Source organism: Manihot esculenta, chromosome 3 (genome assembly GCF_001659605.2).
Source record: "Manihot esculenta cultivar AM560-2 chromosome 3, M.esculenta_v8, whole genome shotgun sequence".
NCBI lineage: Eukaryota > Viridiplantae > Streptophyta > Magnoliopsida > Malpighiales > Euphorbiaceae > Manihot > Manihot esculenta.
Window position 1 is genome coordinate 6399030 of NC_035163.2, and position 21668 is coordinate 6420697.

Here is a 21668-nt window from a genome sequence, read left to right on the forward strand (position 1 = left end):
ATCTGATATACCCAACAAGCCTGGCTCATTCAACCTTCAAGACCGGGCTCGGCCCAGCTTCTTCACTCATAACGACCCAACCCACACGAAGCATGCTCTCTCCTCTCAGGCCTAGCGTCCGGCCCGACTCTCGGCCCAACCCAGGATCCAGAATAATATTCACCAGACAGCCTGGCAGATCCGCTTAAACGTACGCACGAGGAGAATCAGAGGCCGTTACGCATGGAGCAGGCGGCTGATACCCTAGTACCTCCGAATCCGCATGGCAGAGACGCATGGCCCAATCCTAGAGAGGCCTTTACACGTCACCAGCAAGCAAGACAATGTATAAAAGAGGAGTCCCCTCCTCAGGAAACTTAAGCCTTATTCCGTAATACATAAACCCTTGTAAAACCCTATTCTATTGGATCTCAGATCATCAATTGGCGCCGTCTGTGGGGACGAAGGAGATCTTTTCATCACCGGAGTTTTCACTTTCAAAACCCACTGAGATCCACGATGGCAAACCACCAAGAAAGTAATCTTAACACCCCAAATGACTTGAGCTCTGCCCAAGAAGGGCAGCAGTTCTCTTTTTCTAGCCCTACAACGCTGAATAACCAAACGCCTATTCCTCTTAATCCCTCACCAAGCTTGACAGGGAATACTCCCACCATGATCCTGTCCAACCAGGACATTCAAACTATGGCTCTCCAGTTACAGACTACTGCTCACTGGTTGAGGCAGATAATGCAACAGAGGGGACTTAGCACCCCAATGAATACACTCCCAGTGGTGGAAGAACCCAGAACCAATGAGCCCCGACCCACCCCTGACCGCCTCCAAACTAACAGCCATGACGCCAGGGAAGAAGAAGAACCGGAGGTCCGAATCCATGGGAGGAGGGCAAGGGAGTTGATAGAAAATGAGGAGGCGGACAACTATTCCGCCGAAACAACCAGGGAAACGGGAACTGAAACGGAGGAGGAGGAATGCAGCTTGGGCAAAAGCACCAGCCCTGAAGATGAGAAGATGAACCAAAAGCTGAAAAGGTTGAAAGAGCAGCTCCTAGCCGAGCTAGGTAAGAAAGATCAGAGTCAAACCTCCTTGCCTACTTCTTCTCCCTTCTCAAAGTTAATGCAGCAGGAGACCGTTCCCAAGAAGTTCATGATGCCGCCGATGGCGGCCTATAATGGGGCTGGTAACCCGAGAGAGCATGTCATGAACTATAAGACCTTCATGGAGTTGCAAACTCTGTCAGATGCTCTGATGTGCAAGGTGTTCCCAACAACGCTCTCGGGACCAGCGAGGGCATGGTTCAACAGCCTGGAGGCCGGAAGCATTAAAAGTTTCGGAGATCTTGCCACCCGCTTCATCAGCCAGTTCGTAGCCGGGGTGCCGGCAGATAGGAAGACGAGCTATCTGGAAACAGTGAGACAAAAAGCTGGTGAATCCCTCAGAGAGTATGTCGCCCGTTTCAATACGGAGGCCCTGCAGATTCCCGAGCTCGACGAAGGAAGGGAGTTTGAGGCCATGCAAAAGGGAACAACCTCTGCCGAGTTCTTTGGTTCACTGAGCAGGAAACCTCCGACCTCACTGAGCAGGAAACCTCCGACCTCACTGGCCGAGTTGATGAAGAGGGCGGAAAAGTATATAAGGCAGGATGACGCCTTAGTAACGAGTAGATTTGCCAAAGGGGTGGCAGGAAAAGAGAAAGCCCCGGAGGAGGGGAGGCCGGAGAAACACGAGAAGAAGCGTGGAAAGAGGCCTGAGCCGTATAAGCAGGCCTGGGAAAGAAGGGATCAAAGGCCTCCTCCTCCTCGGGTTCTTGAACCAAGAGTGCTTCCTCCTTGGGTCCCGGAGAAACCGACTCCATTAAATGCGTCCAGAGCCGAGGTGCTCATGGCTGTCCAGGATAAGGAGTTTCTCCAGTGGCCTAAACCTTTGAAGTCGGAAGCAGACCAACGGAATCCTGACAAGTATTGGCAATATCATCGGATGCATGGCCACGATACCAACAGCTGCTTCCAGTTGATAGCAGAAATCGAGAGGTTGATAAAGAGGGGGCACCTAAAGAATTTTGTGAAGAAATCGGAGGGGCAGAGGCCTCAGCCCGGTCCGGCAGCTCAGACGCCGAGAAGAATTGGAGGTGGTCCAGTGAATGATGGGTCCAGTGGGACCATCAACATGATTGTTGGAGGAACGGGAGGACGGATGAGCCGTCGAGGCAAGAAAAGAAACCGGGAAGGAGAGACCAGCAATGCGGAAGTCATGCAGATCATTGACCATTCTCCCCTGACCATCACCTTCTCCTCAGAAGATGCTCAGGGCATTCAGATGCCCCACGATGACGCGCTTGTCATTGAAGCCGTCATTCATAATTATCGGGTAAAGAAGGTTTTGGTAGACGACGGGAGCAAGGTCAACCTGCTGCCATACAGAGTGTTCCAGCAGATGGGGATTCCGGAAGAGCAGCTAGTCCGAGACCAGGCACCAATCAAGGGGATCGGAGGAGCACCGGTACTCGTAGAAGGAAAAGTGAAGCTGGCTCTTACCTTGGGAGAAGCGCCCAGAGCTCGCACCCATCATGAGGTGTTTTTGGTGGTCAAGCTCCCGCTGAGTTACAATGCGATTTTGGGGAGACCGGCGTTGTTCAACTTTGAAGCTGTTACTAGCATCAGATATTTGGCACTCAAGTTCCCAACGGAGGAAGGAGTGGGGATAGTACGGGGCAGCCAGGAAGAAGCAAGGGCAGTATACTTGGCCACAGTGACGGAACCGAGCTCAACCGGAGAAGCGCTTGACTCGGAAGTTTTGGAGGTCAGGGATGAGACAAAGGAAGCCCGGACAGAGCCCGTTGGAGAGCTGGAGACCTTCTCCCTATCAGAAGAAGAAGCGAGTAAGGTCTTCAGTCTCAATGCCGGCCTCACCAAAGAACAAAAAGGTGAAGCCATGGCCCTGATCCGAAGTCACTCGCCGACCTTCGCATGGAAGCCCTCGGACATGCCGGGAATTGACCCCAAAGTGATGACACACCAACTGAATGTCCTCCCCGAGGCCAAACCTGTAAAGCAGAAGAAGAGAGTAGTGGGAAGAGAGAAGCAGCAAGCCACCCGGGAGGAAGTGCAGAAGCTAGAAGAGGCAGGTTTTATTAGGGAAGTTATGTACCCGCAGTGGTTGGCAAATCCTGTGTTAGTTAAAAAAGCAAATGGCAAATACAGGATGTGCATAGATTTTACTGACCTGAATAAGGCCTGCCCTAAAGATTGTTACCCCCTCCCTGACATTAATAAAATGGTCGACTCAACGGCCGGATTTGATTATATGTCCTCTTTGGATGCTATGTCTGGTTACCACCAAATCCCAATGGAAAAGACGGATGAGGAGAAAACCTCATTTATAACTGAAGATGGAACATACTGTTATAGGGCTATGCCCTTTGGGTTAAGAAATGCGGGGGCAACTTATCAGAGGTTGATGAATAAAATTTTCAGAAACCAGATCGGCAGTGTAACGACCCGGAAATCGGACCGCTACCGGCGCTAGGATCCAGGTCGGCTTAAGGCCGCCGGAACCCGTAGCAAGCCAAACATACATCTTGTGAACCTGTTTAATCCCATACATGATCAACAACATACATAAAAATTAAAACTTTTCTTTCCAAGCCTAACCTGAGCATACATAACATATCATAAACCCCTCATTGGAGTCCTCATCAAATACTCCAATGGGTAACATATCATAACATATGGTAGGCTTAGATAACATAAACATCATAAAAACATTTTTGGATCATATACACAAGGGATTAAAACAAACTCCAGTCAAGCACATTCTAAACTTTCATTACATTACATAACATACTTTTACATTACAAATAAACCATGTCCACAGCTAAGCTATTACATAAACTTCTCTTATTCTTGCTGACTTCTCTATCTACACTGCACCTGCAAGACTGGGGTTAGGGGAGAGGGGTGAGCTATAAAGCCCAGTGAGCAGAAAGATAAAAACATGTGATTTAGTTTCACCATTTTTAGGTATATTATTATTCATTTTATTTTTCTTTTTCTTATTATCATTATTATTATTATTATTATTTCATCATATTATTTAACTTTTTCTTTTTCTTATTCATGCTTTCATGAAATGCAACACATCACAGCTAATCACATAAAGGATGGTATTGTCACCATTAGTCCTCAACATCTCCAAATGCCAAGGGCGTAGAATGGGCCTCACTGGTCTTTCTCTTACATAACATAACATTCTAAAGTGCCAGGGGCGTAGAATGGGCCTCGCTGGTCTTTCTCTTACATAGTGCCAGGGGCGTAGAATGGGCCTCGCTGGTCTTCCATAACATCTCATCATAACATAACATCAGAGGACTATGGATCACCCAACAACCATCCACATCAACATCAATTTATGCAATGCAGCATATTCGTGAATTCTAATGCAAACATCCTGAAATATTGCATGGCATAATGATGCATGGGCAATGCTTTATGATTCATTCATTTGTTCATTTATTCAATTACTTTACTTAGAAACTTAGGGAGTTATCCCACTCACCTGGTGACTGAAGCTTAACAACGAACTCTCACAACCGGGGGTCTCGGTTCCTCGGGTCCGAACCTACACAGGTGGACTCAAATGAGGCACCAAACAAAAAGAACATAACTCTAAACATACCCCCAAAAACCTCCTAAAAACACCTCAAAACAACCCTAGAAAACATGCAAGAAAAGGCTGGGAAGGGCACTTTCGGCGGCACCTTCGGCGGCCGGAAGTCCCTCCAGAGCCGAAAGTCAGGCAGGTTCGGCGGCACCTTCGGCGGCCGAAACTCCCAGACAGAGACGAAACTCATGCATGTTCGGCGGCACCTTCGGCGGCCGAAAGTCTCGGACAGAGCCGAAACTCCAACTTTCGGGGGCAGGCTTCGGCAGCCTAAAGCTGCCTCCCAAGCTGGTTCGGCGGCCGAAAGTGCCTTCGGCTGCCGAACCTGGTTTCTGCCAAAGGGCAGAAACTTGGTTCTTCATGCCCATTTCAACCCCCTACACAACCAATCATGCATAACCCTATTCTACAACATGCATACTCAAGCATACAAGCTCCTAGGGGCCTCAAACTAACTTAAACCCCAACTACTACACACAAGCAAGCCACATTGCTCAAGAACATGCACATCAAACCCATAAACATAACATAAACTTCCACAAGCCTACTCATGCATTTCTACCCCATAGATCTACTCAAAACTTACTTAAAACATGCAAGAGAGGTTGGATCTAAGCTTACCTCTTGAAGATCGAGAGGAAGAACGATCCTAGCTTGGAGGTAGGGAGAAATCCACTCTTTGATTTCCAAGCTTCCAAACTTGCTCAAACTTCAAAACTCTTCAAAAACAAGATGTAACTTGTAAAAATCTGAAAGATTTGAGGGAAAACACCTAAAATGACCATAGGAGGGCTAAAGCTTACCGTCGGCCGAAATCGGAGAGAAAACCTCGCCTCTTTCGGTCACGGGGTCCTTTATAGGGCTGGTTCTGTCACCTTTCGGCGGCCTAACGTGCCCCCACATCTCATGCATGTTCGGCGGCCGAACATGAGGTTCGGCGGCCGAACCTTGACTCACTCAAACAAGGCTTTCGGAGGCCTAAAGCGCTCCCAAAACCTTACCATGTTCGGCGGCCGAACTTAGCTTTCGGCGGCCGAACCTGGCAAAGCCTCCTTGGTCTTTTTCATTCAAAACTAAATTTTCATTTTACTTAGAAACATAAAATACCTTAAAAACATTTCATAAAACATGGTTTTACCCTTCTAGAGGTTTCCGACATTCGAGATTCCACCGGACGGTAGGAATTCCGATACCGGAGTCTAGTCGGGTATTACAGGCAGAAACGTGGAAGTGTATGTGGATGACATGGTGGTCAAAAGTTCAACTTTCCAACAACACACGGCAGATTTGAGGGAAGTATTTGAGGTATTAGATCAGTACAGAATGAAGTTGAACCCAGCAAAGTGTGCCTTCTTCATCAGAGGAGGAAAGTTCTTGGGATACATGGTAAGCGGAAAAGGCATCGAGCCCAATCCGGAGAAAGTAGAAGCCATATTAAATATGCCGGAGCCGACCTGTGTAAGGGACGTCCAGAGATTAACTGGGAGAGTAGTGGCGCTTAACCGATTTATGTCGAGGTCGGCAGAAAAGTGTTTGCCATTTTTCAAAAAATTGAGGAAGGTTCCAAATTTTGAATGGACAGAAGACTGCCAAAAAGCCTTCACAGAGCTTAAGGAATACCTCAGCTCGCCTCACGTGCTCAGCAGCCCCATAAAAGGGGAAGAACTCCTGATATACTTGGCAGCCTCAGAGCAAGCAGTCAGCGCAGTACTAGTAAGGGTGGAAGAAGGAGAGCAGAAGCCTGTCTTCTACGTCAGCAAGGTGCTCAGAGATACCGAAGTCAGGTATTCAAACATAGAAAAATCGGCTTATGCCCTGCTGTTGGCAGTCCGGAAATTCAAAGTTTATCTAGAAGGCCACCAAGGAGTTGTGATGACAGATCAACCCCTAAAGAAGATTTTACGCAGGCCGGAAACTTCAGGGCGAATGTTGGCTTGGTCCGTAGAGATCAGCCCCTATTGTTTGGAATACCGACCTCGGACAGCTATAAAATCTCAAGCGCTGGCTGACTTCATTGCAGAATGCTCATTCAATGAGGAGAAGGAAGGATCATCCTCGGAGATACCAAGAAAGGAGGGAGAGGGAGAGCTTTCCCAAGAATTTAGCTGGAAGCTATATGTAGACGGAGCATCAGGTGCTGAGGGCAGTGGCGCTGGAGTAATGCTTAAAGGGCCGGAGGGCTTTAAAGTATGTTATGCTTTACGGATGGAGTTCAAGGCTTCCAACAATATGGCCGAATATGAGGCCTTGGTGAATGGGATGTTGGTAGCCTTGGAAGTGGGGGTAACCGACCTCGAAGTAAATAGCGACTCTCAGTTGGTGATCAACCAGGTGACGGGAGTATATCAGGCTAGGGACCCTATCATGCAGAACTATCTTGATAAAGTCAAAACTATAGAGGCCGAGCTTACGGGTTGGGGAGTTATCGTCAGGTTTCAAAGGATACCTCGGGATGAAAACGAGGAGGCAGACCTGCTTAGTCGGTTGTCTAGAGAAGAACTAGAGCAGCTTCCCGATGAAGTATATATACAGCATGTCCGTACACCTGCTTTCAAAAAGGCAAACACGACACTGCAGGTGGAACAGAGCCTAACATGGATAAGTCCTTATCTAAAATACTTAGAGAAGGGTGAGCTCCCTGAAGATAAAGACGAAGCCAGAAAGATAGCAGCTCGAGCTGCCAATTACCAGGTAATAAGAGGAACCTTATACAGAAAAGGGAAGTCCAGCCCATGGCTCCGATGTGTGAGCCCGGAAGAGGCTACGAGGATAATGGAAGAGATACATAGAGGCCTATGTGGAGCTCACGAGGGAGCAGGGACATTAGCCAAAAAAATATTCAGGCAAGGATACTATTGGCCCACTGTTAAAAAAGAAGCAGAAGAGTTTGTCCGGAGGTGCGACGTATGTCAGAGATTTGCTAACGCCATCAGGACCCCTGCCACTCCTCAAGCAAGCATATCCAGTCCATGGCCTTTCTCACAATGGGGAATTGACATCCTGGGACCTTTCCCCAAGACTACGGGGCAAAGGAAATTTGTAGTAGTGGCTGTGGAATACTTCTCGAAATGGCCAGAGGCAGAAGCAATTGCCACAATCACAGCCAGAAAGATGATAGATTTTGTATGGGGGCATATCATCTGCAGATTTGGCATACCCAGAGTGCTTATCTCAGACAACGGCAGACAATTTGACTGCAGCACTTTCAAAACCTTCACGACGAACATGGGCATATGGCATAAGTTCTCCTCCGTGGCTCATCCTCAGACTAATGGCCAAACAGAAGTCACTAACAGAGCAATCCTCCAAGGATTAAAGAAGCGGCTGGATGGTGCAAAGGAGAATTGGGCAGAAGAACTCAATAGCATCCTATGGGCACTCCGAACTACTCCAAGAGCACCCACTAAAGAAACACCGTTCGCACTCGCTTACGGCACAGAGGCCGTAGTTCCAGTTGAGTTGCAGATCCCCACTCATCGAGTCCAATTTGTTAGTGAGGACACTAATGGGGACGAGTTAAGAAGCAACCTGGATGCTCTTGAAGAAGTCAGGGAAGAAGCTCAAGTCCGGACTGCTGCTTATCAACAACGAGTAGCACGATATTACAACCAAAAGGTCAGGGAAAGAAGCTTGAAGGTAGGGGACTTGGCATTGAGAAACCTGGAAGCTACAGGAAAAAGAGCAGCCGCAGGCAAACTAGCACCAACCTGGGAAGGACCTTTCAAGGTAACAAAAGTGGTCAAGCCAGGGGTATACCGAATCGAAGACATACAAGGAAACCCCGAGCCCCACGCTTGGAACATCCAGCACCTAAAAAGGTATTTTCCTTAAAATATTCGTAAAGAAAAAAACGTTGTATTTTGACAGACATGAGTAAATAAAAATTGTTTATACAATGTGATTATCTTTATGAATAACGTTCTACATAAAAAGATCCCCTGAAACAAGGCCTCAGTTAGGCACAAAACCAGCTGAGATGACGAAGCGACAGTAAGGCCAATGAGCCTAAATCTTGTACAAAACCCCAAAGTAAGTACCAAAGACAACCGGCGAGGCCCCGAGGTCGTCCCGGAAATTCAAAGAAAACCAGGATCCCGTAAGATCTCCTGGAAACAAAAAACAACCGGCGAGGCCCCGAGGTCGTCCCGGAAATTCAAAGAAAACCAGGATCCCGTAAGATATCCTGGAGTCAAAAACAACCGGCGAGGCCCCGAGGTCGTCCCGGAAATTCAAAGAAAACCAGGATCCCGTAAGATCTCCTGGAGTCAAAAACAACCGGCGAGGCCCCGAGGTCGTCCCGGAAATTCAAAGAAAACCAGGATCCCGTAAGATCTCCTGGAATCAAAAACAACCGGCGAGGCCCCGAGGTCGTCCCGGAAATTCAAAGAAAACCAGGATCCCGTAAGATCTCCTGGAGTCAAAAACAACCGGCGAGGCCCCGAGGTCGTCCCGGAAATTCAAAGAAAACCAGGATCCCGTAAGATCTCCTGGAATCAAAAACAACCGGCGAGGCCCCGAGGTCGTCCCGGAAATCCAAAGAAAACCAGGATCCCGTAAGATCTCCTGGAAACAAAAAAAAATAAAAAAAAACAACCGGCGAGGCCCCGAGGTCGTCCCGGAAATTCAAAGAAAACCAGGATCCCGTAAGATCTCCTGGAAACAAAAAACAACCGGCGAGGCCCCGAGGTCGTCCCGAAAATTCAAAGAAAACCAGGATCCCGTAAGATCTCCTGGAGTCAAAAACAACCAGCGAGGCCCCGAGGTCGTCCCGGAAATTCAAAGAAAACCAGGATCCCGTAAGATCTCTTGGAACCAAAAATAGGTCGGTGAAGGACTTAAGAGCCTCCCGAAATGACAAATTTCCCCACACCATATGCAGGGACAACTTATAAAATCCAATTCCGACCTCAGAAAGAGAAGAGCCAGAGCTGTAAAAAAAAAAAAAAAAAAAAAAAAAAAAAAAAAAAAAAAAAAAAAAAAAAAAAAAAAAAAAAAGAGACCGAGCTCCCAGCTCGGATAGACTTATCCTCTCAAAACTCAAGGTACGAAGGAAGAGGCCGAACTTCCAGCTCGGATAGTCAGGCCTAATAGCTAAAAAAGCGCCAATCTCGAATTAAGATGCTAACAATAAAAGTTTAGCTACAAAGCAAGAGACCGAGCTCCCAGCACGGATAGACTTACATCCTCAAAAGCTGAAAGTATAAAAGGCCAATGAAAGAGGCCGAGCTCTCTCCAAAAGGACTCATAAATGAAGAAATCCTTAGGAGGATAAAAAGGCTATAATCAAAGCCTAAATCAGTTTATCTGGCACAAATATACAAAGTCACAACCAAGAAAGAAGGACTAAAAGCACAAAACAGACATGATAGTCGCCATTAAAAAGGTACGAGATTTGATCTCTCAGACTATCAGCTACGAGCTGAGCTCGCACCTTAAGATTAATTCAGAGCTTATGAATGAAAATATGTAGTTTACATCACAAATACGAAGAGTAGAGATAAATTTCAAGAAATATGAAAAACAAGAATAAAAAAGAAGGAAACTGATATTTCATTAATGACTATTACAATTTATCTCTCCGGCGAGGCAGGAGGATAAATAGTCCTTAAAGGACTTACATCAGTAAGAACACCCTCGCCTGCATTATCTCTATTTACAGCCACCTCTGAAGGAAGCTCGGTGTCCCTTGGGCCAGAGCTCTCAACATTAATAGTAGGGGCAACTTCTGACCCAGGGTGGAGGCTTTCTTTCTCAGAATCAGGGTCATCTTCCTCCGACCCTAGCTCGGATTCCCCTGAAGAAGACTCAGCTGGCCGGTCCATGTTCCTCCGGGAATCTCCTCGGGGCAAAGGGAAATCATCCTCCCCGTATAGCACTGACTCGCCATCTGAGTCCACTTCGCGCCTACGAAGCTTGGCCAAAGGAATATCAGGAGCCTGTCTAGCTTCTCTTAAACCGCGATTGTAGCCAGTTACATACATGCGGAAGGCCTTATCAATGATTGCCTGTTTCATTTCACCAGAAGCTTTATACTCATCAAGATGTTCTTCACAAGCCTCAGCTACAAATTCCTTAAACTCAGAAGAGTCTTTGTAGTCCTGAAGATGAGCTTCACAGGCCTGTTCAATTTTAACCTTCAGCTCATCAGACTCCTGATACTCCGCTATACACTGTTCACGCTTTAGCTGAGCCTTCCCTTCGGCATACTTTACCACCTCGAGCAGGGCTAAACATTTACGTTCCAAAGCCCTGACTTCATTTTTTAGCTGTTGTTGGCGAAGGTTGAACTCTTCAGCCGATGAAGACAGATCTTTGATACGTTCAGAACTTGTGCCCAATTCCTGCTCAAGGACCTCCACCCGGGCTAGGGCACTTTCCCTCTGAGCCCTCACCTCATTCAGGTGAGCTTGAAGCCCTTCAAAATCGGCCTTTAAGGCCTCATATTGGCGCTGGACCTCAGCTTTTTGGCTTACAGCCTCATCCCTCTCCTGAAGGGCCGCTGTCATAGAGGACAGCTGCTTTACAACCTCTACACAACTAGCTTCCACCTCAGCTGCCCTCTCATCGGACTCCTGGAGAACCCTGCGAGTACGAGACAGCTCTGATTCCACGGATTTGCTATGTTCTGCCGCCTCAGTCGCTCTGTCTTCAGCTCTTTTAGAGGCCTCCAGCGTAGAATGCAACTCCACTTGGAGAGACTGGATCTGCTCCCGGGCGGCTGCCAGGTGGCCCCTCGCGTCGCTGGTGGCAGTCAGGTTTTCATCGCGACGCGCTTCCTCGATCCGGCGGTCCACGGACTCCCGGAGAGAGAGGTCACGGGCATCCACCTCCATAAACAGGCCCGACACCTAGTACGGAAGAACAATTGTCAAGAAAAGAAACAAAGCAAACTCAAAGAGAAGTGAAAAAATAACTTACCATCAGAAGCATTTCTCTAATCGTGGATCCGAGCTCCTCACGAGAGCGAGATTGGAAGGACACCTGCTCCTTGGTAGAACTGGCCAAGTGACCAGTCAGGGCCAGAAGACGAGGATCCGAAGCCTCTGTTATCCCGCCGAACATCCGCTCCCGGAGAAGTGCGGCAACAGTAGAGGCCGGAGACTTAGAGGAAATGCCTGACAGGTCCAGAATGTTGTCAGTAGGGGACGACGAAGGAACAGCAGAAACACCCTTCCCCTTCCCAATGGGAGGAAGAGGTGGGGAAGGACCCGCAACAGTCCTGGATTTCTTCCGAGAAGGAGATGGGGTAGGCGTTCCAGAAGGGGTTGGACGCTTGCCCCCGGTCTTTGATGGGACGCCCTCAGATCCCTCAGGCTCAGTCCTCACAGGGGCAGGGGCACCTTCAGCAGAAACCTCTGGGCTTTGACCCTCTAGGACGATGATCTCCATCCCTATCCCAGAGGTCTCCTTGTCTTCAACAGGGGACTCAGACTTTCCTCCTGACACCCCCTCAGTAGAATGGGCAGCACCCCGCTCCACTTGTTCAGAAACTTGGGTCTGCTCCACAATAGCTAGGGAAGTTTCCCTCACGACCTCTGAGGAGGCTGGAGCAGATCTAGACCCTTCAGCAAGCGACAAAGTTGAGCTCGACCCACCGCGGCTAGATGGCCGAGCTGACTTGGTGCTGCGAGAGCTCGGCTTGGAAGCTCGAGAAGAAGCTTTGACGGGAGGTCGGCTGACCTTCTTGAAGGAAGCAGTTTGAGCCAGCTCCGCAGCAATCTCAGTTACCGAACGCCCATCCCCAAAGGCGTCAAAAATTGCATGCATATTCTCCCGAGACAGGTCAAAGTTCTTGGGGAAATTGATGCCATCCATTTTCACCTCAGAAGCTGCAAAAAACAAGAAGTTACAAAGAGTCAGCATATTTTCTGATATTACGAGCAAAGAAGAAACAGAATAACTGGACAAAGCACTATACCCGTGTCACGGATATCCCTAAGGTTGGAAGCAAACATACACTTTTCGACGTCATACTTCCTCTCAACGGAAGTCAGTCGAAGCAGCCCCACCTGCTCAATAAAACTCAATTGGGGCAAATCGTTACAGCCCGGTAAAATCTCTCCCCACGTTAGATCTACTTCCCATGATCGGCAGGACCCTAATTTCAGCTCCGCCACAAGGAAATTCTCTACCCAGCCCTTTATAGAATCCTTATAACCCGTGAGAAGAGATAACCCATTACGGGAGGAAAAGTAATAGAAGTTTTGCTTCGCCCTAACCAGGCGGAAAAAGGTGACAAACAGACAGGCCGTGGGTGTAAAACCCCAACCCAGACAGATACACTCAAAACAAGACATGAACAAAATAGAGTTTGGGGATAACATCCGAGGAGTTACCCCGAAGTATTCGAAGACCTCAGTAAAGAAAGGGGAAAAAGGAAATGGCAGACCGAATTCCCTTTGCTTTAGAAAGAACACTATACGGCGATTCTCTTGGGGATCGATCAAACCAGGAGGGGGAGGGTAAGGAAGAACTATCCTCTCATTGGGAAGAGGCGCTCGAATAAGATACAGTGGAGTATCTAAGAGCCTCCGGGAAATATGCTTAGTTATGTTGGAAGGTGTAATATGCGACTCAAGGTCAAAAACATCAGGAAGCTTTGAACTTGCCATGGAAGAACAAGGAAGCATACCTGAGAACACGATGGGATGAAAAACTGTAGAAGGAGTTGCAGGAAGACATAGAGCAGACAAGAGCTAGTTCTTCAAAAGACCGAAGGAATTCGAACAGAAAGGCAATTATGAGGCAGAGCGTTGATCTGAACAGTTTTGTCTTGGAGCGGCGCGATCATTAATTGTTCTCGAAGTTTACCCTCTCAACGGTTAGGTAATACCCGGCGAGAAGGTAAAGGGGCAAAAGGATGATCGCTGGGCTTATCTACATCTATCAAGGGCCAAGTACACGATGACAGCCCATCATTTAAAAGCCCATTCGCCATCCACATAATACAAGCCCAACTCATCAGTCAGAGCAACTTAGCCTACTACTTTACCATCCCTATGGTAAATGCCGAGGAAACAGAGGGGCAAGTCATGAAAAGACTCAAAAGTACAAGCAAATGGGAGCATGATAAAGGTCAGACTTGCTCATCACTTAAAAAGTTATAAGATTTGATTTATCGTTAAACAAAGGCTGTGAGATCGGAAAGAGGCGCCAAGAGCACCTCGGGATCATACAGAGCTGAGAGCTCAGAAATTAACTCAAGGATTAAAAGGCCGAGCTCACAGGTCGGATTAGTCCAGCTCGGAAAACATAACTTGAGAGCTCGGTCGGCTAAAGGAGGCTCAAAGCTCAATCCATCAAGAAAAGACCGAGCTCACGGGTCGGTTAGTCAAGCTCGAAAGAGTAAACCGCCCGTCAAATTGGTTAAGTAGGCCTGAGGCTCGGCTCATCGACCAAAAGAAGAAGTTCGCGAAATACGGTCGATTCAGCTCGGAAAAAATGGAACAAAAGTTAGTTGGCTAAAGCTACGAAGAAGAGCAGTATCAGTACTTCATCCATGACAGAGAAAAGAACAAGCTCAAGTATGAAAAACAAGCATTTCATTAAAGGAAAAGTACATTACAGCACGTTACAAAGGCCTACATTACAGAATGGAAGACCACCCTTAAAGGATTTACATATCCGGATACTTCATCATCTACGATTATCACCTACCCTACTATTCTAGTCTTCAGTTCGGAGGACTTCTCGCAGCTCGGAATGTGAGTTTTTCAGAAAAGGCCAAGATCTGTCCCGCTATTATAGGGGAACTGAACAAGTTGATTCCCATAAGCATTTCTCACTGTCCCCCTGGGCAAACGTTCGGTTACCCGAATGTGATGCGCGGTACATTCGAACAAGCTCAGATATTGTATGCCGGCCGTGCACCACACATGAAAAACATAAGTCTTCGGGCTATGGCCCCGAAGAGATCGCGAAGTACACATTCGAAGAAATCACTGGAGACTTGACTGAGTGCAGCAGATCTCAGTCTCACATAATACTGGTACTTCACATCGAAGGGAGCAATAATACTGGTACTTCACATCAAAAGGAACAATAAGCTGAGCATTTGCGCCACTTCCATTTATATCAAAAGAAGATAACAGGGGGGGAGGTCGACCAGAAGTCCTGGACGAAGTAGTTTCAGCAACTTGCACTACAAAAAAACAGTGATTTAGCGACCAAAATTTTGGTCGCTAAAAGGAAGAATTTGGTCGCTATTATGAAATAGCGACCATTTAGCGACCAAAATGAAATGGTCGGTGTTTGGCCAGTCGCTAAAATTTTGGCGACAATCTGAAAATTAGTCGCTAAAATAGCGACCAATCAGCGACCATTTTTTGGTCGCTAATTTGGTGTCATAGCAAATTAAATATTACAAAATAGCGACCAATCAGCGACCATTTTTTGGTCGCTAATTTGGTGTCATGACAAATTAAGTATTACAAAATAGCGACCAATCAGCGACCATTTTTTGGTCGCTAATTTAATGTTATGACAAATTAAGTATTACAAAATAGCGACCAATCAGCGACCATTTTTTCGGTCGCTAAATTTTGATCGCGAAATAATCACTGTTTTGATGGCTAATTTGTTTTGATGGCTAATTTGATCGCTATTTCATTGTTATTTGATCACCTCAGAAAAGAGCATTTGGTCGTTATTTCATTGCAAATTAATAGTAAAATCAAAAAAATATTTGTTATTTAATTTGCTTTTATGGCTGATTAGTCACTAATATTGACCCAAACTTCCCATTGAAAGTTTCAATAATACTATTGACCCAAAAAGTTTCACAGCTTGACTTTTCTTTCTTTTGTCGAATTCACAGCTTGACTAAATTCCACAACAATAAGATAGTTAATAAAACAGTACAAATGGACCTTAATCAGTTCTCTGAGAGGGCCAATAAAAAAAACCCTAACTCTATTGCTTAATATTGACTAGATCCTAAGGTATCATCATGTCCTGAACCAACCAATCAAATTCCTCAAGCAGCCCCTTCCCTGTGTATGCGCTACAACCCACGATTTTCCAATGCCTGGTTTTGTCCATATTCTCCAGGTTTAGTACCTGCAGAAGTTTTGCAAACTCCATTTTAGAATTTCAAAAGACGAAAGCAAGGCTATAAATCAGACATAATAACTTTGGAAGAAAAGAAAAGGGAAACCAAAAAATTTTATATATATATATATATATATATATATATAGTAGCTTTAACCTGATTATGTTGGAAGTCTAAGGTCAAGATACTAAGGCATGCTTAACCATTTTGAACCATGCTTCTTTCATTGCCCAAATACTGGAGAGTTACAGATATTTAAAAATATATGCATATCAAGTCGACTTCCATAATCATTAAACCATGAAATGTTCTTTGCCCCGTTCTGATCAAATATAATAGGATTTAAAGTAGAATAGGAAGAAACAGAATACACGTGCTTAACATCATTAATAGCTGTTGAAACAAATACACCTGATGACATAATTGAGAAAGCAAGATTCACAAGTTGATACATGCTCAAATATCAAATTAAAGTTCACAATGATAAGCAACAAATAAGAAAACAATGATAAGCAACAAATAAGAAAACGCATTTCAAAAATAACTAGAAAAGATAAACACAATATTGTGATAGTCCTATGAATTTGATATAGGTTTCTGTTACATCGTTGGAAATTAATTGCACATTCACCACTAAGTTATTAACAAAACCCAAATGTTAAAGAAAAACTAAATCTAAGTTTTAAGAGTTTTAATTATTTGAGAGATAGTATTAAAATTAATTAATGTTATAAAATAATGATTAATAGATCATAACAAAACAAATTGATTATCCTTAACCAAATATGGATTTTAGGCAACTTAGTTATTAAGATTTCCAAATATGTCCTCATGGATCTTAGAATTGATTATCCTTAACCACTAATCTTTATTACTAATTCCAGTCCTTTTCACAAGTTAGTTATCCTTGAGAAATGATGATATTTTATTATCTGCCATTTTTTAAAAATTATTTTATCTGAAATTATTTTTCATTTTCAGAAAATTAAGAAAAATTAATTAATTTTATTTTTTCTAAATATATCCTTATTTATATTATAAACCTTATTTTATTATTTACCTATTAATTTCTCTCTTAATTTCTCACGGAAATTTATGTAATATTGATACTTTTTAATGCAAAATAATTGATAAAGTAATAAATTGCACTTTCTCCCCCTTAAAAAACTGAAATTTCATCTGATGTATACATTGTCTTATCACATTAAATGGTAGATGATTAGATCAACCACAAAGGAAGAAAAAGAAAAAGAAATCTTTATTCATGTCAAAATCCAGAAATATATATATATATATATATATATATATTTGTAGGGTCTTTTTCTTAGCATAAGGGCACATTCAAGGGAGATTTGTTTTAGGGGAAAAAATCTTCCAAACGTATTAAAATTTATTTCAATAGACACTATAGTACAGTACAATCAAAATGATAGTGAACTACTAGTAGGGCATGCATGTGCCTGATTTGGATTGTCAAAAAGTGACCAGCATTGAAGGGTTCTGGAAGCATTCCAGCTATTTTTCATTCAAAACGTAATAAACAAATTCTATATTAGCAATCAACAGAACAATTGACAAATACTTCATCACAAATGTCTTATGTACAGTAATCACCTGGATGGACTTCAATAGTTTCATAGTCAATACCATCAGGAACAAGTGTGGTGTTATACTGACAGGGACTTTTGCCATTAATAAGCACTCCATCTGGCATTCCAAGATCTTTCCCTTCATCAAGGGCCTTTCTCAAAGCCTAAATTCCAAAAACAAACTAGCATCAAACACCTTACTATCCAACTACCCAGCAATCTAAGTACTGAACAAAGCCAACTTTATAACAGATACTAACCGTATGGTTCCTTTTGTACAATCGCCAATCAAAATGATAATGTCGTCATATGGAGTAGCAAAAGGAATTGGAATAATAGGCCTATTATTTATAATGAAGCTACCATATACACCAGAGGCTCTCTGCATATGAAGAGAAGGGAAGTAAAAGAAACTCCCAATCTGATCCTTAACCTGAAACTGGTAGGTCCAGTTCCACTTTGGAGGAATTGGACAGTTAGTCCCCAGAAGTCCGTCTTGCCATGAACTTCTTCTCTGTTGAACTCCAGACCTATCAAACCCATTAAGTTCAAATCTTGGAAATCAATATACATTAACAGTAAATCTCTAATAATATTCACACTTGAAGTAAAAATTGGCGGCAAAATTGCAATGGAGAAAATAAAGTCCTAGTCCTACCAATGCATAAGAAGACTCTCGTCCAATTTGTTTCTAACGTTGATGACGACATTGTTGTTAGTGGTGACATTTATAGTAGGACCAGGAAGCTTCAGCTGCCTCTAAACTCATTTACCACGCTGTTCATGGACTCAAAACTAATAAGTATTGGGTGTCGCCTAAAGCACTAAGAAATTGAAAACACCAAATACCTTAGATGGTAGCCATAATTAGGAATCCAAAGATAGAGGTAAAGTGGAGCACTAAAGGAGGCCCAGAATATGGCTAAAGGACTAAGCAAGCAAAACTTCTGTGCATGGACTAATTTATGTTATAAATGGGAAACTAATTTATAATTATGTGATCTAGTGAAACAAAACTTCAGAGAAAGGACCAAAGGGAAGATTTAGATCAAGTTAAATGTAAAAACAACTAAAACATAGGGAACAAGAAAGCATTACAGCCCTTCTGTGCATGGACCACCAACCAAAGCTATAATCCTGGCGCCAATTCCAGGCAAACAAGCTCCAAGTAATCCTGAAGCCACGCTTAAGGCCACTCCTGTGCACCTTGAAGCTCGATTCCCAGGAGCAACCGGCCATTGATCCGTTTGCAACTCATCCAAAAGCTATAGAAGAAAATTGGTAATAATTAAAAAAACCATTTCACTCGATCAACAAAAACATGACATTAGAATTTGAAATTTCAAAATTAGACTCAAACTGAACCAAGTACGCACAAAGTTGAGGGTATATTCGCACTCGGATGCGGGCAATAAGAAGCGAGTAACGCCAAGAATTGGAAACCCATTTTGCATTCCTTTCTGTGGGTATCCAACAGGGGCTCTCCTGCCCGAAACGCCAAGTCCCAACTGCTCCATAATCTGATCTTTGGAAATCTCCTTGTTGCCTCTAAACACATAAACCTTCGACATATCTGAAAATCCCAATTCATGAACCTGCGCCTGCGTTCCAAACGAAACAAACCCAACAAGCGCGTTATCCGGCAACAACCCGATCGCGCGTTTGAGAACCGATTTTACGAACCCAAACTCCTCCTCGATCATGCACGTATCGAGAACGAACAAGAAAACAAGTGAACCCGATGGTGCAGGAGCTGCGTTCCCGGGAATATTGGGATTAACATTAGGGTTAGAAAGTGTGTATTGCACAGTCGCGTATTGAGGGTAGAGCTCAGTAGGGAGATTGGTCTCGGAGATCATGGAGTAGTGAGGAGGAAAATGATTGCGCAGGAAACAAAAGGGGCAGATCCAGATCTTTGCAGTGAAGTCGACCGGACGCAGAACGACGTTCACAGCGTGGAGCAGAGGAACGATTGGCGGGAGGCACGGCTGTACCAAATGAGTGACGAAGAGGCCGAATGGGGGAGGGGAGGGCGGCAATAGACTTGAGAGTTGAGAGAGATTTAGGGTTGGGATTTAAGGGTTGTTTTGATAGCAAGTTTGTTTATTTAGATTTATTTTTTATCTTTTAATTAAGAATTTTTTTTTAAATCAAATTAAGATTTTATTTTTATAGTTTATATTATTTAAAATATTTTATACTATATGTTTATTAATTTTATTTTTAATGGTATAATTTTTTTAAAGATAAATAATATAATTTTATTATATTAAAATATTATACTGTATTAATTTATAATAATAATATTTTAAATTATTTTTTAAAATAAATTGTGCTAAAAATAAGAATATACATAAAATTATAAAAAATATTTTAACAGTATATTTAATCTTAATTTAAAATTTTAAATAAAATAAAATTTAATTAAAAATTAAATTAAAATTTTAAAAATAAAATGGTCGCTGATTAGTCGCTGATTAGTCGCTGTTTAGCGACTAAACTAATTAGTTGCTAAATATGGTCGCAAATTATAATATTATATTTTTACTCAAAAAATAGTCGCAATTTTATCGTAAATATGGTCGCAAATATTTCGCGCCACTAATTCTCACTAAATTTAGCGACGATTTAATATTTGGTCGCTATTTAGCGACCAAATAACGACCAATTTTTAGTCGTTGAACTTTTTATTAAATAAAAATATTATTTTATTCATGTAGTAGGAGAATGGTCGCTGATTAGTTGCTATATAGCAACCAAAAATTTTGGTCGCAAATTCACAGTTTTTTTGTAGTGAATGGTCGTTGATTAGTCGTTATTTAGCGACTAATTATTTTAGTCGCTAAATATGGTCGCTAAATAATCCCGCCCAAAAAGTTGTCGCAATTTCGTCGCAAATATGGTCGCTAATAACTCGCGCCATTAATTCCCGCTAAATTTAGCGACCATTTCATATTTGGTCGCTAAATAACAACCAATTAACGACCAAAAATTGGTCGTTAAGCTTTTTGTTAAATAAAAATATTATTTCATTCATTTAGTCGCAGAATGGTCGCTGATTGGTAGCTATATAGCGACCAAAAAATTTGGTCGCTAATTTTGGTCGCAATTTCACAATTTTTTTGTAGTGTTGCCGAATGGTCCCACCCATCGACCGCCCTACCAGAAGGATCTCCGAAACAACGTTCAGACTCCTTAGAGGTAACCTTCAATCCTCAAAAATTTTGAATTGACTCATCTTCATCTCAGGTACTGCAAAAGGGTCCCAAAACAGAGATAAGTTAGGATAATCTTCCGTCGAGATGATAAAAGCGAGATTAAAGCAAATTCCTGGGGCAATACAAAAATCCCGCCGGAAGAAGGAAACAGACAGACAAATTCGAAAGAAAAATCCCTTTGCTCCCACAGAATGCCTAGGACTGGTAAGGAGGTGATGTTAATATATATCCGAAAGTTTGTATTTTGCAGGACAGGGGAGCCGAATTCTCAACTAATGCCGTCAGAGTCCTTAAAAGGTATTCATGGGAAAGGAAAGAAAGGACATGTCCAGATAATGATGACAAGAAAGCAAAGATAGCAGAGAACGCGGAAAGTAAAGAAAAGCCCGAAAGAGGAAAGAGCATATAGGATTCAGAAACTGCGCAACGATAAAAAGAGGAAAGGGTATTATAAAGACACCTAGACACGAACAGACGCGGCCATAATGGTTCTTGATATTCACCCCCTCGGCAGTTGGAGCAATAACTCCCGAGAAGGTGAAGGGGCAATTGATGACCGCTGGATTTTTTCACCCCGGACCAGGGGCTTAACCACAGCTAAAGGCCCATAACATAGAGGCCCACGTATCTGATATACCCAACAAGCCTGGCTCATTCAACCTTCAAGACCGGGCTCGGCCCAGCTTCTTCACTCATAACGACCCAGCCCACACGAAGCATGCTCTCTCCTCTCAGGCCTAGCGTCCGGCCCGACTCTCGGCCCAACCCAGGATCCAGAATAATATTCACCAGACAGCCTGGCATATCCGCTTAAACGTACGCACGAGGAGAATCAGAGGCCGTTACGCATGGAGCAGGCGGCTGATACCCTAGTACCTCCGAATCCGCATGGCAGAGACGCGTGGCCCAATCCTGGAGAGGCCTTTACACGTCACCAGCAAGCAAGACAATGTATAAAAGAGGAGTCCCCTCCTCAGGAAACTTAAGCCTTATTCCGTAATACATAAACCCTTGTAAAACCCTATTCTATTGGATCTCAGATCATCAATATTCATACTCTTTAAAATTACAAATGAAAAAAATAACCCACTCATAATTGAATTTGAAAAAAAGGAAGCTGAAATAAAGTTAAGTATTTTATTTAGAAAAATA

The 21668-nt window shown here is 43.8% G+C and overlaps 1 protein-coding gene across 2 annotated transcripts; it reads right to left on the minus strand.

Moving 5' to 3' along the window:
• Nucleotides 1–15395: 15395 nt before the first annotated feature.
• LOC110610673 (protein transport protein SEC23-like) lies at nucleotides 15396–19388 on the minus strand. 2 transcript variants are annotated; one of them, XM_043955519.1, is made up of 5 exons: nucleotides 18675–19388; nucleotides 18400–18563; nucleotides 17559–17828; nucleotides 17324–17462; nucleotides 15396–15717 (listed from the first exon to the last, which is right to left on the minus strand). In XM_043955519.1, exons 1-4 carry the CDS (start codon nucleotides 19155–19157, stop codon nucleotides 17456–17458), a joined length of 924 nt encoding a protein of 307 aa, XP_043811454.1. In that variant the 5' UTR covers nucleotides 19158–19388; the 3' UTR covers nucleotides 15396–15717; nucleotides 17324–17455. The 2 variants fall into 2 exon arrangements, 1 of the variants encoding a protein (XP_043811454.1); XR_006350326.1 differs by lacking the exons at nucleotides 18400–18563; nucleotides 18675–19388 and adding an exon at nucleotides 17957–18393.
• Nucleotides 19389–21668: the final 2280 nt, after the last annotated feature.

Bases quoted from the DNA above. Each gene is read 5' to 3' on its own strand.
- LOC110610673 (XM_043955519.1), bottom strand. From the start codon at position 19,157: ATGATCTCCGAGACCAATCTCCCTACTGAGCTCTACCCTCAATACGCG. The intron at 18,564-18,674 runs GTGCGTACTTGG...TTTCTTCTATAG, and splicing joins GCGAATATACCCTCAACTTT to CTTTTGGATGAGTTGCAAAC. The intron at 17,829-18,399 runs GCTGTAATGCTT...TGGGTTTGATAG, and splicing joins GGTGGTCCATGCACAGAAGG to GTCTGGAGTTCAACAGAGAA.